This window comes from Pleurodeles waltl, chromosome 11 (genome assembly GCF_031143425.1).
Source record: "Pleurodeles waltl isolate 20211129_DDA chromosome 11, aPleWal1.hap1.20221129, whole genome shotgun sequence".
Taxonomy (NCBI): Eukaryota; Metazoa; Chordata; class Amphibia; order Caudata; family Salamandridae; genus Pleurodeles; species Pleurodeles waltl.
The window spans coordinates 639607777-639621245 of NC_090450.1; the positions used below are offsets into that span (position 1 = coordinate 639607777).

Consider the following 13469-nt stretch of genomic DNA (forward strand, 5'->3'; position numbering starts at 1 on the left):
GATGCCTCCTGCCTTAGTTGCCCAAACACCCACCTTTTTAAACGTTATTTGTAGTTTTAAAATATTTCAGTGTGGCTTGGGAACAGTGGTGAATAAAAAGGTGCATTACCATTTTTAGTCATACAATAATGCGTTTATTCTTCTTGTTTTTTTTTTTTTTTTTTTAAGTACCAAAACTAGGATTAAATCCCAGGCCTCCTGGTTACAAAGTATGTAATATAAAAACTAGACAGCTCCTCCTATTTTACGGGGATTCCTTCACAGAAGTTTAGTCGGGTGACCAAGTCGCCACTCAAGGCAACACTAGCAGGACAGTCCCACTTACTGGGGAAAGCAAATTATTTCTTCTGTGGTCACCTCGCCACCCCAAATATATCAAGTCTGGTGGGGAATTTCTCTCACTCAAAGCCCCAGTCTCATCTCAAATCCAGATGCATTTTCACGAGATGTGGCCACGGGTAGTATTTTAGAGGGGTCAGAGCTGGAGCTTGCGCTTTCTTCCCACTGAAGTAGCAACAAATTCCAGCCTGCCCAGCTTTGAGTGCAAGAAGTAACATCCTCGTTTTTCAGTATGGCAAGCAGAGTTAATGGGCAACTCTAATTCACACAGTACAAAATTCCTCAAAAATAGAAGAAATTTCTGCAAACCTCATATCTTAAAAATATAATTGCCCATGGGGAAAGCAACAGCAACCATTCTCTTTCATAAAGGGCAGTTAGTATCCTCACAACTGATAACTGGCTGTTAGTTGTTCTCTGTTTACGGGTACAGGAACTCCAAAATTAAATGGGCCCGCAACCACACTTCTGAAATGGCAAACAGTGTTTGTTGATGAAAATATTGCACTTCATATTTGCTTTGGCTTGGCATTTAAAATGGGTACCAGCTGCTAAATTTTAACACCCCTCTGAACACTCCTGTCACCTTTAAGTATAGGCTACTAGTGAACCATTAAGATCAAAACACTTAAAACTGTTTTTCCCACCCAAAAAAACTGTATGGACTGCTTTTGTGATACAAAAGATTTAACCTTCATTGTGAGATTTACGATGGGGGATGCTTTGGTTGGGAACACTAGATGGTAATACAAGTTACCTGCGAATTCATTCTTCAGTGTATTTGAAGCTGTTAATTGGAACTAATAGCAACATTCAGGGTTGTTGGGATGTAGGCAAAAAGGGGTAAAATTGCTACTCTGAAATACGTGCTGCCTTCAAATGAATTACCTTATCCTTGCCTAACCACTTTGTACTGCGAAGTGCCCGGTGCTATCTGGCTGCCGTTTAAGAGAACTGCAGGGTAAGGGCGTTCCGTGAATCTGCTTTATACAACTCCACTTTGGCTTGTCACCCCAAACTTCAACAAGCATCCTTGATGAATTCCGATGGACGCCCTAGATAAGATGGCTTTCCTGCAGTGCTTTGCTTGCATATAGAAGAGGACTTCGAGGCTGCTCTATTGACATTGCTCTTGGCTTCTCGTCAAACAGCTGTGGTATTCCCCTTCTGCTGCACAGAAGGGATTGCCCAGCAGCTCATCCCTCCTACCAGCTGCGATGTTATTCCTGTTTATGGCCTCTGTGTACATTGCGCGCTCCGCGAACACTGGAACACTCCCGCCTTTTATTGGTTGCTTCAGTTGGTGTACAATGAGGGCGATGCGCTGCTCTTAGTGCGTGTACACAACGCAGCTGCGTCGACAAGATGTCATTTTGACCTCATTTGGGCCTATTCTTCGGTTTGTGCCTGTTCTTCGGTTTGCAAGGGTATAGGGGGTTGGGGGCTGGGGCAGTCTTACAGGAGGGGCCATGAGAATGGAGGCAAGTTACTTAGTTTCGCATCCCAAACGATTCATGCACACACTGTTTATAATTGCTTCCTGTCTCTTCTATTGTAATCAGTTTTTCACCCGCCATATGTGAGATTTTACTACTTTGTAGTAATTGATGATTATAAACAATGACATTGGACCACTATGTGATAGATTAAAGGGGCATATTTTCAATCAATCTACACGTTTTTAAAGCGCTAAAATCCCATGAGGGCGATGACGCTCGACAGCAAATGGAGTAAAAGCTTAAGATAACCAGCTAGAATTTAGGGCAGACTTATAATCATATGTGATTTTAAAGGATTTCTAAATGTAAGGCTGTGATTACAAAGCCTGAGCGTCTCTAAGCAAGTATTCCAAAAATAACATGCAAACTTCATGCAAAGTGTCTGAATTCATGCAAGCATTTTTCGACCCTTTACATAGCGGATATTGTGGCAATGACTTGAGTATAGGCAGTGATGCAGCGCAAGCCTTGCGACAAAACAAACAAATAAATGGTTTATGCAAAAATTGCCAAGGCCAGCCTGACTAAGAAGTGAGCTATGGCGAGAGGCCACTCATAGGGAACTATACTTGACACTAGAGTAAAATACTGTCCCGCCCCAGACATCATTACTAAGAAAGGAGTGAAAACTAGACTGACTCTATTAAGTGGCAAGTATTATACATTTATACTACGTCACCGCCTCCAAGGCTTTATGGGTGATGTAGTGCACAAGTATAATTTCTGTGTCTGGGATGCATGAAATAAAAATACTCGGCGATGGAGAGCCATTAGCGCGGCACCTAGAACTGACCCCTGAAACCATATCTAGGCAATGTAGGCTAAAGTAATTCTGTTTTGTATACACTGCCTGTGAAACTATCCTCACACTGCCTTCATTCTCCGCTCCACATGTAGGATGCTGCCTCGCTAAGTCTGGTGCACTTCTTTGGGTCTCTCACAAGGCACCAAAACTCCACACTACTAGATGACACTGCGACCAACACCATTCTTCAGTCATGCACGGGGGGAAGGTAACCATTAGCAAGTGGCAGGAAAGTGTTGTAAAAATTCTACAATACATTACTTTACAATGCAATAAAATTTACTGGTTGGGGCAGATGTGCACAGTCAGGGTGCTCTGGTGGACCATGATAGAAGTACACTGTGCTTTAAAAAAAAAAAAAACATTTGCAATGCAGTGAGTCTCGAATTAAAGCTATTAGCTTTGTAAACTCCTAACCTGACTTTTCTTGCCACATAAACTGAAAATAAATAGTAAAACCGTTTCACATAACCAACCAGACTTTTCTTGTCCCATAAACTGAAAATGAGAAGTAAAACAGTTTCACATAAGTGAGCTGAGGGCAGCCATGAGCGCCAAGGAGACAGACAAAAGGAATCCGAAGTTAGCTGACAGTCAAATGTATCGGCAAAAGTGCAATTACCCATGTAACCGGCAAAAGTGCAATTACCCATGTAACAGACAAAAGTGCAAATATCCCTGTAACAGGGTTGATGTCATGCAAAGCGCTCAACTACTGCCCAGCGAGATTGCGCTGCCTACGAAATAATGAGAAAAAGTAGTCCAGAAATTATACGGAACACATGGAGCCTTGTATATTTTCTGTAGTTGGCCGGTGCAATCGAGGCGGATAAACACTGTAAAAGGCATGATGTATGCATGCCTTTCACAAATTAAATCAAGCTAAATTTAAAAGTCAAGCCCACGAATAACCAAACTGATGGGCGTGGTTAAAAGCCCACAGAGAGTTTACACCAGGGACAGAGTGCTTTGTGCTCAACCCTAAAAAGGTGTTGGTGTTTCTCAAGGTTTCATTTTTAACTGAATGTAATACGTATGTCTATCAATAAAGATCTCATAACCTTTTAATTTTTTTTTTTTTTTAAAAACATTTTATTTAATTCACGGCAGAGAAGTACAGACAAGTACAATGAGAGGAAATTCATGTAGTTGCACATATGTCATCTGGCAAACCTTTTATTGGTTGTACAACTTTTATTAGTAGACATATTTCTGCACTCATTCAGTTCAAAATGAGACCATGGGATCGACTGTGTCATTAGGTATTGTGATATCTATATATAGAATATTCCTACTTATAGGGGCTTTCAGCCGGCCCTCTTCATCCATTGGTCTGTTGTTGTCATTAACATTTTTGTTCACCCACCGAAACATACAGCATAGGGCAGTGGGACAGCCCACTTCAGCCATTGGCTCACTTCACTGTGAGTGATGCTTTCTGCTCCTTCCTCAGAAGTACTTAGGCACACAACATAGTTCCCTTCAGTGCAGGGGACTGCTATGACCATGTGTGCTTTTTGAGAATGAAAAAACATTTTTGCTTTTGGCTAGATTTTGTTGTAATGTTGGTGATATCACAGCTGCCTGCACAACAATAATGTTTTATAAAAACAATGAGAAAATAAGCACTGACAAAGCCAAAAGGCAAGCAGCTAATGCAAAACTTGTAGTCCTTGCCAATCCTTTAATTTGTATGCGATACCCAGGTGCCTTATAAGTTAATAGGTTTGCCCTTTCCTTTATTTTTGAAAGGAAAGAAAGCTAGAAACAGAAAGGCACAACCAACATTAATAGTGAACTAAGAGTAAGCTCTAAAGGTAAACCAGGCTGCAAATTATCGGATGCATAGTTGAGTGAGACTGAGCAGGGTGACTAATTGGATCCCACAAAGAATGCAGAGTGCTTACTCGACACAGAAAACATTAATCTGGAATCTAAGCAAGGCACAGGATACCCCAGTAAAGCAAGAAGTGGCCGTTACAAGAGAACACAGTTTAATTAAACTGTCCTATTGTGTTTGAAACAAAGGAGGTAGATTGTTTACTGTTCTGCAGCGAGATTGCTTGGCAGTCAAAAACCGAATGTAGCCTAAAGCTTTCCTAAACCAGAAGGGGGTAAGCCTAATTAAGGAGATGCCTTAAGTCTGAGAAGTAGCAGTCAGCTACTACCAGCTGCAGAAGTGAATACAATAATCAAAGAGTCTCACCAAGGGTTGGAATAAAGAACACCCACTTGGAATTGCATTGGTCAGGTCGCTGACTAGTATGGCCATGCCAAAGTGTCACAGTAAACCCGGGACCCACGTCTGGGCATACCCTTCCCACTTAGGGCAACTATAGCAACACAAAAAGATGATAGACTGAATGCTGAACATTGTCAAACCTTCATCCCCAGTCACAGATCTGGGTTAAATCCGTCGTGTTTTTTGCTCTAAATGTTCTGATTACCTGTATCTTAAAAGAACGGGGTGACAAGGAAGTAATCCTCCCTGTTGTCTTCGCTCACAGCTTCAGTTTAGTTAGGATGAAAGATATTTACCAACCATTTTCACAGAACTAGATTTCATTATGTTCACTTGTAATAATGTGCTTTAATAAAATGTGTACAGTTGTTTTTAGTGCATCTGTTTCCCAAAGGAAAGTAGATGATGAGTATCTGTCTCAAGCAACACTCTGTCCAGTTCCACTGCACAGGCGGCTTGTTTGCACCATCTTCTTTCTTGTGTTAGCACGTGGCTTAAGTTAACATGTAGGAGGCAGCAGCATCAAGGGTATTTTATATCTATTGACATTGGCTTTTGGAACGCTTTGTACCCTGAAACAATGTTTTTTAGTAAATTGGCCAAATACTAGTATCTTACCAACTGTTAACTATCTTCTCTATACCTACTTCTGCTGAATGTGTAGAAGTTTACTGCATTTAAATGGCTACTTTGGGGGGGGGGGGTTCTTGTACCCCTATAAAAATGGAACCACTTTGATTTAGTTATCCAAAAGGTTTGGACGAGCCATGGCACATGCTTGAACACTTTCCACAACTTTGATATTGTAATCGTTTTGAGGTTTCATATGAATTTGTATCTGTTTAAGACAATTTTAACATTGCCTGCCAATTTGCTTTATGTTGGGGGATGATCTCACGATGTGGATTTGGGAGAGCTTTATATTTATTTCAGGACTACCGATTTAACGTGGTCAGTCTCAGTAAATATATATTATTTAAATAAAGTAGAAGAAAGACACCAAACACCTTACACAACATACATATCACTAGCAAGCAAAGTGCTGCAGCTAGTCAAGTTGTCATAGTCACTTCTGTAGCAGCAAAGTTGTCAATGGAAAGCAGATTAGGGCTAGTAAATATATTTTATTGCCAGATGTAATGATAGGATCCATCAACAAATACAATAATTTTAAAAATGTAATGTTAGCCAGTTAAAAGTGTTATACAAAGATGATAATTATAATTCAGAGGGCATATTGCCTATACTCACTAGGGCTAGCTGCTTGTCAGTGGGTGCAAAGAAAAGACGTCAATAAAATCTAGAACCTGTTTTTATTTACATAAAGATGGTCATTTCAGCAGTGGTGTTGGTAGTGTGTTTTAAACCTGTAATGGATGCCAGGACTTCCTTCATCCTGCTGCAGTATTTTCGTGGAACTGGTTTGTGAAGTACCAGTTTATCCTATGGCCACATATTTCGGACAGGGTAGTATCATTTTATGAACTGCAAGGGCAAATAACATGGTGTACAGTAGTTAACTTGGAATTCAGCTATTTTTTAATAAGACATTTTGACTTAATGCAAATAGACCCTCCACATGTCCCAAATGCATGGAGCATAATGCCAAATCCCTACATGCGTCTTGGACATGTAGGCTAATTGCTTTATACCGGGAAGTGGTCACCACGAGACTGAGGTGGGCAGCGGCTATCAGGATTGAGAATGCTATGAAACTCTGCTGGTGAGGTATAATCCTGAAACCTAGAAAAGGGAGGAAATATAGATTTGCTAACCTGGGTTTGCTGCCGAGTAAATGTAAAATAGCAATATACTAGCTGTCACCCAAGGCCCCACAGTGCCTATTTGGGACCGAGATGTAGTAGATTGGTCCTGAACAGAGCAGCGACACATGAAAGAGTTCAGAACAGATAGTAATATGCCAGAGGAATTAGAACTGTGGGCACAAATGATTAATGCATTGGCTGAACCCCTAGAGAAGGTGAAGGTACTGGACCCCACCCCCCAACCCCCTCCCCCTACAGAGCTAAGTATATCTTAGATATGGACAGAAATTGAAGAATTATGGAAATCTCCCCCATGTTAAGAGTACTCATGGTGTAAAGAGAACAAGTGAAAAGGTAAGTCTCCCTATAATGTATCCAGAGGTTTCAGACAACTCTAAACTATCCATTTAAAGAGTAGTAGTTTCATTGGTAGAAATCCGAAGTTAACCAAAAAAAATAAGATCTACCATAAAAGGGCCCGAACAAAGTTTAATTGGTAGTGGAAGAGTGGACTAATCGTCCGTTCCCAGTGAAACAGAGGATATGACGGTGAAAGGTGTTGGCAGAGCTGGGGGTGGTGTGTGAAAGTAGGAGACGCCTGCAAACATCTTGTGAATGCATGGGGAATATGGAGAGCCTCGTTTGGGTTTGTACAGGTTTCAAGTGACAGAAGAACAGTGTTGGGCATTGCAATCTGATATTTACAAATGCACAGCGAGTGTGACACTGATATTATCCTGCGCGCAATTATGAGAAGAGGACTCATCCCTTAGAACTGTAGTTTCTAAGATGTATCACCTTCTGAGATTTAAATTCTTTATTTGATGCTTATCTTTTGTTTTTTACATCAAAATATCAATAAAAGTTAACAAATTAAACATTTTACATTTATGTAGGATCAGCTATCAATGACTATTTTGTGCCTCCAAAAGTGTTTGTATGGAGAATGTGCAAAAGAGTCGGTTAAGTGATTATTAAGTATGAGCGTAATGAGGTGGTCAGGTTTGAAAGTAATGGTGCCATCCTGTAAAATTGACCATCATTGGTGCGCGGTGCACATTCAACCCAATGAAAATATTTTCTGGTGAGTTGAAATTGCAGAGGCACACTGGTATCAGAAGATATATTGTTCTGAAAGACTATGTTTAGTGCACAGTTTTGAATGGAGTATGGGAGGAGGGCTAAAAAGGTCCCTAATTATGAGGGTTATCAAGCTTGCTGAATCCATCTTTTGAAAATTTAGTGCACCTCCACCCGCCACCCATTCTACAAATATTCTTTGTCTTCTTGCTGTTGATGGCTATATCTCGTCTTTGTATACCATGCTGCCTCTAATATTGTATGGTTGGTATATTCATTAATGTATCCTATCAAGCCAGTAACTCCGGTTTTACAACCCCTAACTACCTATTGCCCATCAAGTGATTTGTGACAGGCCAGCCCAGCACAGCTGTGAGAAACTTAAATGTGCTTAATGAAATGCTTGAATTAATCTGTGCAGTAGATAAATATTCAGGGCTGGATCCCGGTCTGTAGTATTTTTTTGCCTTTTTGTGTCACTGCAGAGAGAGATCACCCATATGCATATCAGTCTTACCTCCGTCCCACATGGTCGCTTCTGCTTGAACAGCTTGGGGTGCTCCCCCTCCACATCTCAATGGGAAAAATAAAAGTGATGTATGAAATATTTGCATTAGTCCTAGTCACTGATAATTGCTATTGACCGCTTAACAAGCCATCCTTTTTTGTTCACTGTGGGACTACACACATTGTCTAACTATGGCCAAGAGGCAGTGTATCCGAAGCAATTTAAAAGCCTTAAGCTTCTCCTCTTGTAGATCCCTAGTCATCTGATTAGTTACTGCTTACAGGTGTAGATGTCACAAAAACTTCAGGAACATTACATATTCTTGCCTTTGTAGAAGGGCTGCATCTGTTAATACAGCTGGTTCTATCACTGAGCATTTTCTTCTTTGATCTCTCAGAGTACTCAGTATAGAATAATGAGGTTTCCTTAGGTGAACCCAGAATGGATGCGTTCTCAAAAATGTTTTTGTTTGACATGTTAGTATTTTGTCTTTTTTAATTAGAGGATGGATTTCCTGCTAGTGTGCTGTTGGCACTTAGATAGAATTATGTAGCCAGGAGATTTATGCCAGCAGATAGTTTGGAACAGTGCTGGCTGGGCATGTGCCTCAAAGGGGTTTCCTTCGAACTGCATTTGTAGTTTTGTTTTGTAGGAATGAAGACGCTGTATTGATTACACCAGAAATCTTTCTTCTCATTTTTCATTTATTTTTAATAACGTTTGGACAACCAGTCAGGCTTTTGCTCTGGGTTCTATTTCTCCTGAAGTTTATTAGGCAGAATATGTTGTGGGTACTTTTATTTACCAGTGGTGTCCTAGGGTCTTTTGTATTTTTGTCTTGTAAGTGGATCAACCAAGAGTAATCCCTATTCTCCTGGTTTGACAGCCAGCGAACGCTTACTCCTGGAATTGGTATAGTTTTGGAACACTGATACCCTGACTACCGCAAATAGTACTATAGTAAGTCGATGGGTTTGAGAGGAGCTAGGTTAGCAATAGAGAGGAACTTAGACAAGGCTCCATTCCACCATCGTACAAACCATCCTTGTTTGAGTGTTTTGGCACAAAAATCAGTACCAGTATCAGGAGCTGAGTAATTGTCCTGAGAAAGAAATGGGAAATGTATACTTGTTTTACTGAGGGAATGCTGTTGTCATGGCCAAGTATGAAATATCTTCTCTGCTACATACAACTTTCAAGTCAGAGTGTTGCTTTGATATTGCTGAGGGACTAAGTAGTGTGTACCTTGCTTCAAAACGGGGTTCAGCTTCACTGCACAGCTACTCTGAGAGCCTGATTAAACGTGGGTCGGTTAATTCTGACCTATGCATAAACCCCTATTCACGCATGGATCGGAATTACGTGTTTCAAGGCATCTGATAATTATCAAATGTGTTAAATAAGTCAACCTTCATTACGTTTTAGCAGGTCAAACTTGCAGAAATCTAACCGGGGAACACATACGGTATTTACCTTATCATGTGGATTTTGGCAATTTAAACACCAAAATCCAAATGTTTCTCACCACAAACCCATAACAGGTGTTGTTTATTGCACCCGATAAATATCGTACTCCGTGGTACTGTTATTTATCAGGTGCATTGAATAACACCTAAATTCGTAATCCGTCCCTAAATGTCTACTCTAATCTATACATACTATGTTTTCGATTTGGAGCCTTTTTAGTCATTAAATTATCGTCTTTTACAGTAAATTAGCGTAGAAGTTTCATGATGTTTAATAGCTGTAATATTGCTTGGTGTTGCTGTTCGTGTTTCATGTGAATGTACCAAGCTATGGATGACTAGAATAAGTTTTGGATTCCTCACAGAAACCTGTTTTGCCTTTAGGCACTAGATTCCTTTGACTATATGGGAACTCAGCAACCTCTTCCATCTAGACTGAGACTTCTCACACTTTTCCCTTTCCTGTGTGTAAACAGCTATTCCTACACTGAGAGGCAAGAAAAATTATTTTAGTTTCCTCTGTGAGGTTAGTTCATGGTTAGTCCTCTCTGGCAACGTGACTGGAATAATCTAATGAGATCCAAAAGAAAATGCAGCAGTCTTTGTGGAAGACAGTAAGGGCCTCATTATGAGTTTGGTGGAGGGGATTACTCCGTCCCAAACGTGACAGATATCCGGCCCGCTGTATTACAAGTTCCATTATATCCTATGGTACTTGTAAAACGGCAGACAGAATATCTGTCACGTTTGAGACGTAGTAATCCCCTCCGCCAAGGTCGTAATCAGGCCCTAAGTGTTTAAAATTGCAACTAAAACATGCAACAAAGATTGTCCTTTCTTATCGAACTGTCCAAAATAAATATGTCGAGGATATTTTAGGATTGCATTTCAGTTGTCCTCACTGTGACAATTGAGAAACCATAAAATTAACTGAAATCCAATACTGATCAGCCCAACAATTCTAAAAATACTTCCACACTATTTGTAATCATTTAAAGCAATGGGATTATTTAATTCAGTCTTTTTGGAATCAATATCTTAAGTGATTGCCCATTCTCAATGAGGGAAGACTATAAATTTTGATTATTTCAGTTAATAGGAGGTTGAGGAGAAGTTGCTTATTTCAATATTGTACGTGTTGCTGAGCAAAAGGCGTTAATATTACCCTGCTTAAACAGAGACATATTCCCAGCTTTTAGCACTTGAAGAAAAATGCCCTGAAAAATAACAGCTACTGGCTGATAACTAAAAGCATTATTTAGAGTTTGGCGGACAGGGTTCTCAGTTTCAAACGCAATAGAGGACCCAGCCTGCCAAACCCTCGGTCTGCCTGCTTCATTTAGAGATGAGTGGGCCATAAGTATTCTTGACGGAGCCCCATTGGCTCAGTTGATGGAATACCTACTCCAGTGACATTATTGAGTAGGGGCTGTCAGAAAAAAGATATTACACCATCCTCCCTATTAATGGACTGTGTAAGCCTTTAGTTCATCCCATCCCTGCCAGATAAAACCTGGTGGTGAGTGACAGGAAAAATCAAGACTTACCTTCACACCGAGGGAGAACACTCTCTAGGTTAGAGGCCATTAGCTTGTGTTTTTTAGCCAGCAAACTCACACATGAGAAAAAAGTATGTCTCTAAAAGTGTTCAGAGGAAGTGTAGAAACCAGCCAAATAAAGAGATGGTGAAGAGGTTGTGCTTCATAGGAGTGACAAACAAAAGATGGGCAAGGTAAGCCATCGAAAAAGAAGTAGGAAAATGTGAGTGACTGTACAGCCAACCATTGGAAAGCAATAGGCGTGTTGCAAGCTCCTGTATGTCCTTGGTAAGCCCACAATATGTCTTCTGCAAGCAGGCAGTCTGCTCAGCCTGGTAAGCTCGACCTAAAAATCAGAAAAGTACTTTACAACTTTATTGTTAAGTCCACCATACAAGATGACATCGTTCATTATATAGTTTAGTGTGTCAGTGCAATGGATAAATAGAAAGAGGTGCCTCAAGTAAATTACATTTGAGATTGTTACAAAAAGTGGGGGACATGACCCACCCACTAGGTGTATTTGTAAGTTGGTGGGATGCCTCCCAGCAGCACACAGAGGTCGGAGTCCTCTAGGGTGAGCTCATCAACAGCCCATGGAAAATGAGGTAAAATATTTTTTCTTTCATTACATACCACATGAATTAAAGCTGAACTGAATTGGAAGATCTGATTTTTTTTATTTTAGGTGATATAGCCACATGAAATGAGAAGAAATTAAAAATATACTTAACATGCTAACAAACATTCTCTACATAGTCATTAGCTATAATTGTAATATTGTAATGTTGGGAGGTCCATTGAAGACAATGGAGTGCTCCGGGCTTCTAATGGCTGGTAAAAGGCCCGAGCTCCAACATCCCAATGTTTGTTTCACAGCAACAGCTGTGAACAAAGGCCTCACGGAGTCTGAGGGGTTTATAATCCCCTCAGGCTCCGTGAGGCCTTTGTTTTATTTATTAGAACATTCTGCCCTCCAGTGGCAGAATGTTCTAACAGCCTCATAGCCCACCATAGCTCGGCTATGCCAGCCATTAAAGGCCTGCTCCCTTGTAGCGGGCTATAAGGTCATATTAATAGCATGATCGTCCCGCCTTGTGTCCTAGCTCTATGAAACTGAGAAAGGTTGGATTCCTTTAAAATCCTACCCTTTAATTCTTACCACTGGGCCTCAGATCTTTAAGCATAGTTTAACAAAACGTTTGGTGTCGTGAAATGTTACTTACCCATCACCAGCTAATAGGAAGCTGCAGCTTGACAATGCCTATGCCAGATATAGACCGAATGCCCAGGAACCATAGGTAGAGCTGCCTCAGCAGGATTGAAACAACAGCAAGCAAAATATCATTGGATCTTTCGGGAAATGGTTTACTACCTCCAGGTTATATTGAAAGATTCTTGCATTGACTCCAAGGCAAATGAAATTCAAACATCACTTGGATTACTGTAAAGTTTGTAGTTCTTTATATTTTACTTTTGTCTGTTTCTTGTTGGAAGGCCTTTCTGTGATATTTTTTGGTAGTGTTTTCACGTGCACATGCCTACATGTAGATTTAGATTCGTATTCTTCCGTTTTAGTTGATCATGTGGTTCCAGAGCCCGGGACTAGCTTGCACAGTGCATTTGACCAGTGGAGAGAGTGGGCGGATAGCAAGTCATGCTGCGATTACTCCCTGCATGTGGATATCACAGAGTGGCATAAAGGTATCCAGGAGGAGATGGAGGCTCTTGTTAAAGACCACGGTAAGTCTCCTAATTCTCAAAATGTTGTTTGTTCCAAATGCACAAGAATTAATTCTCCTTAATAAGAGTTGGTTTTCTCTCTTAAGAATGAACAAAAGACTATAGGCTGCCAGCCGGGAAAAGATTATACCAGAAGCCCTTGTTGGTAAACAGAGGTTATTACTAAATAGTTCTTGGTGTTTGTTCCTGGGAACGCTGTGGGATTATACTAGATTATGGGCCACATATACTATTGCTATATTTTGCGAGTTCCAAATTGCGACTTTCTGTGACTCGCATTTAGAAACTCGCAAAATGTGATGCACAATAGTGTCTCAGACACGGTTTGCAATTCCCAAATGGGTCGCAAGGGACCTGGCTCATCAATATTCATGAGGCAGGTCTCAATTTGCTACCCATTGAGAATGGCCTGCACTCACAGGGATAGGAATGGTGTTTGCTTTTTAAATAAAGCAATTTTGTTAAAAAAGCAGCCCGTTTTCC

At 40.6% G+C, this 13469-nt stretch overlaps 1 protein-coding gene across 3 annotated transcripts in view; it reads left to right on the top strand.

Annotated features, from left to right (window-relative positions):
* The window catches only part of DPYSL2 (dihydropyrimidinase like 2), a 377715-nt gene that overhangs the window by 270342 nt on the left and 93904 nt on the right, over window positions 1–13469 (top strand). For all 3 annotated transcript variants that reach the window (XM_069214158.1, XM_069214159.1, XM_069214161.1), the window contains one exon: window positions 12822–12986. In XM_069214158.1, the coding sequence (XP_069070259.1) occupies window positions 12822–12986 (165 nt within the window). The remainder of the gene's footprint in view (window positions 1–12821; window positions 12987–13469) is intronic.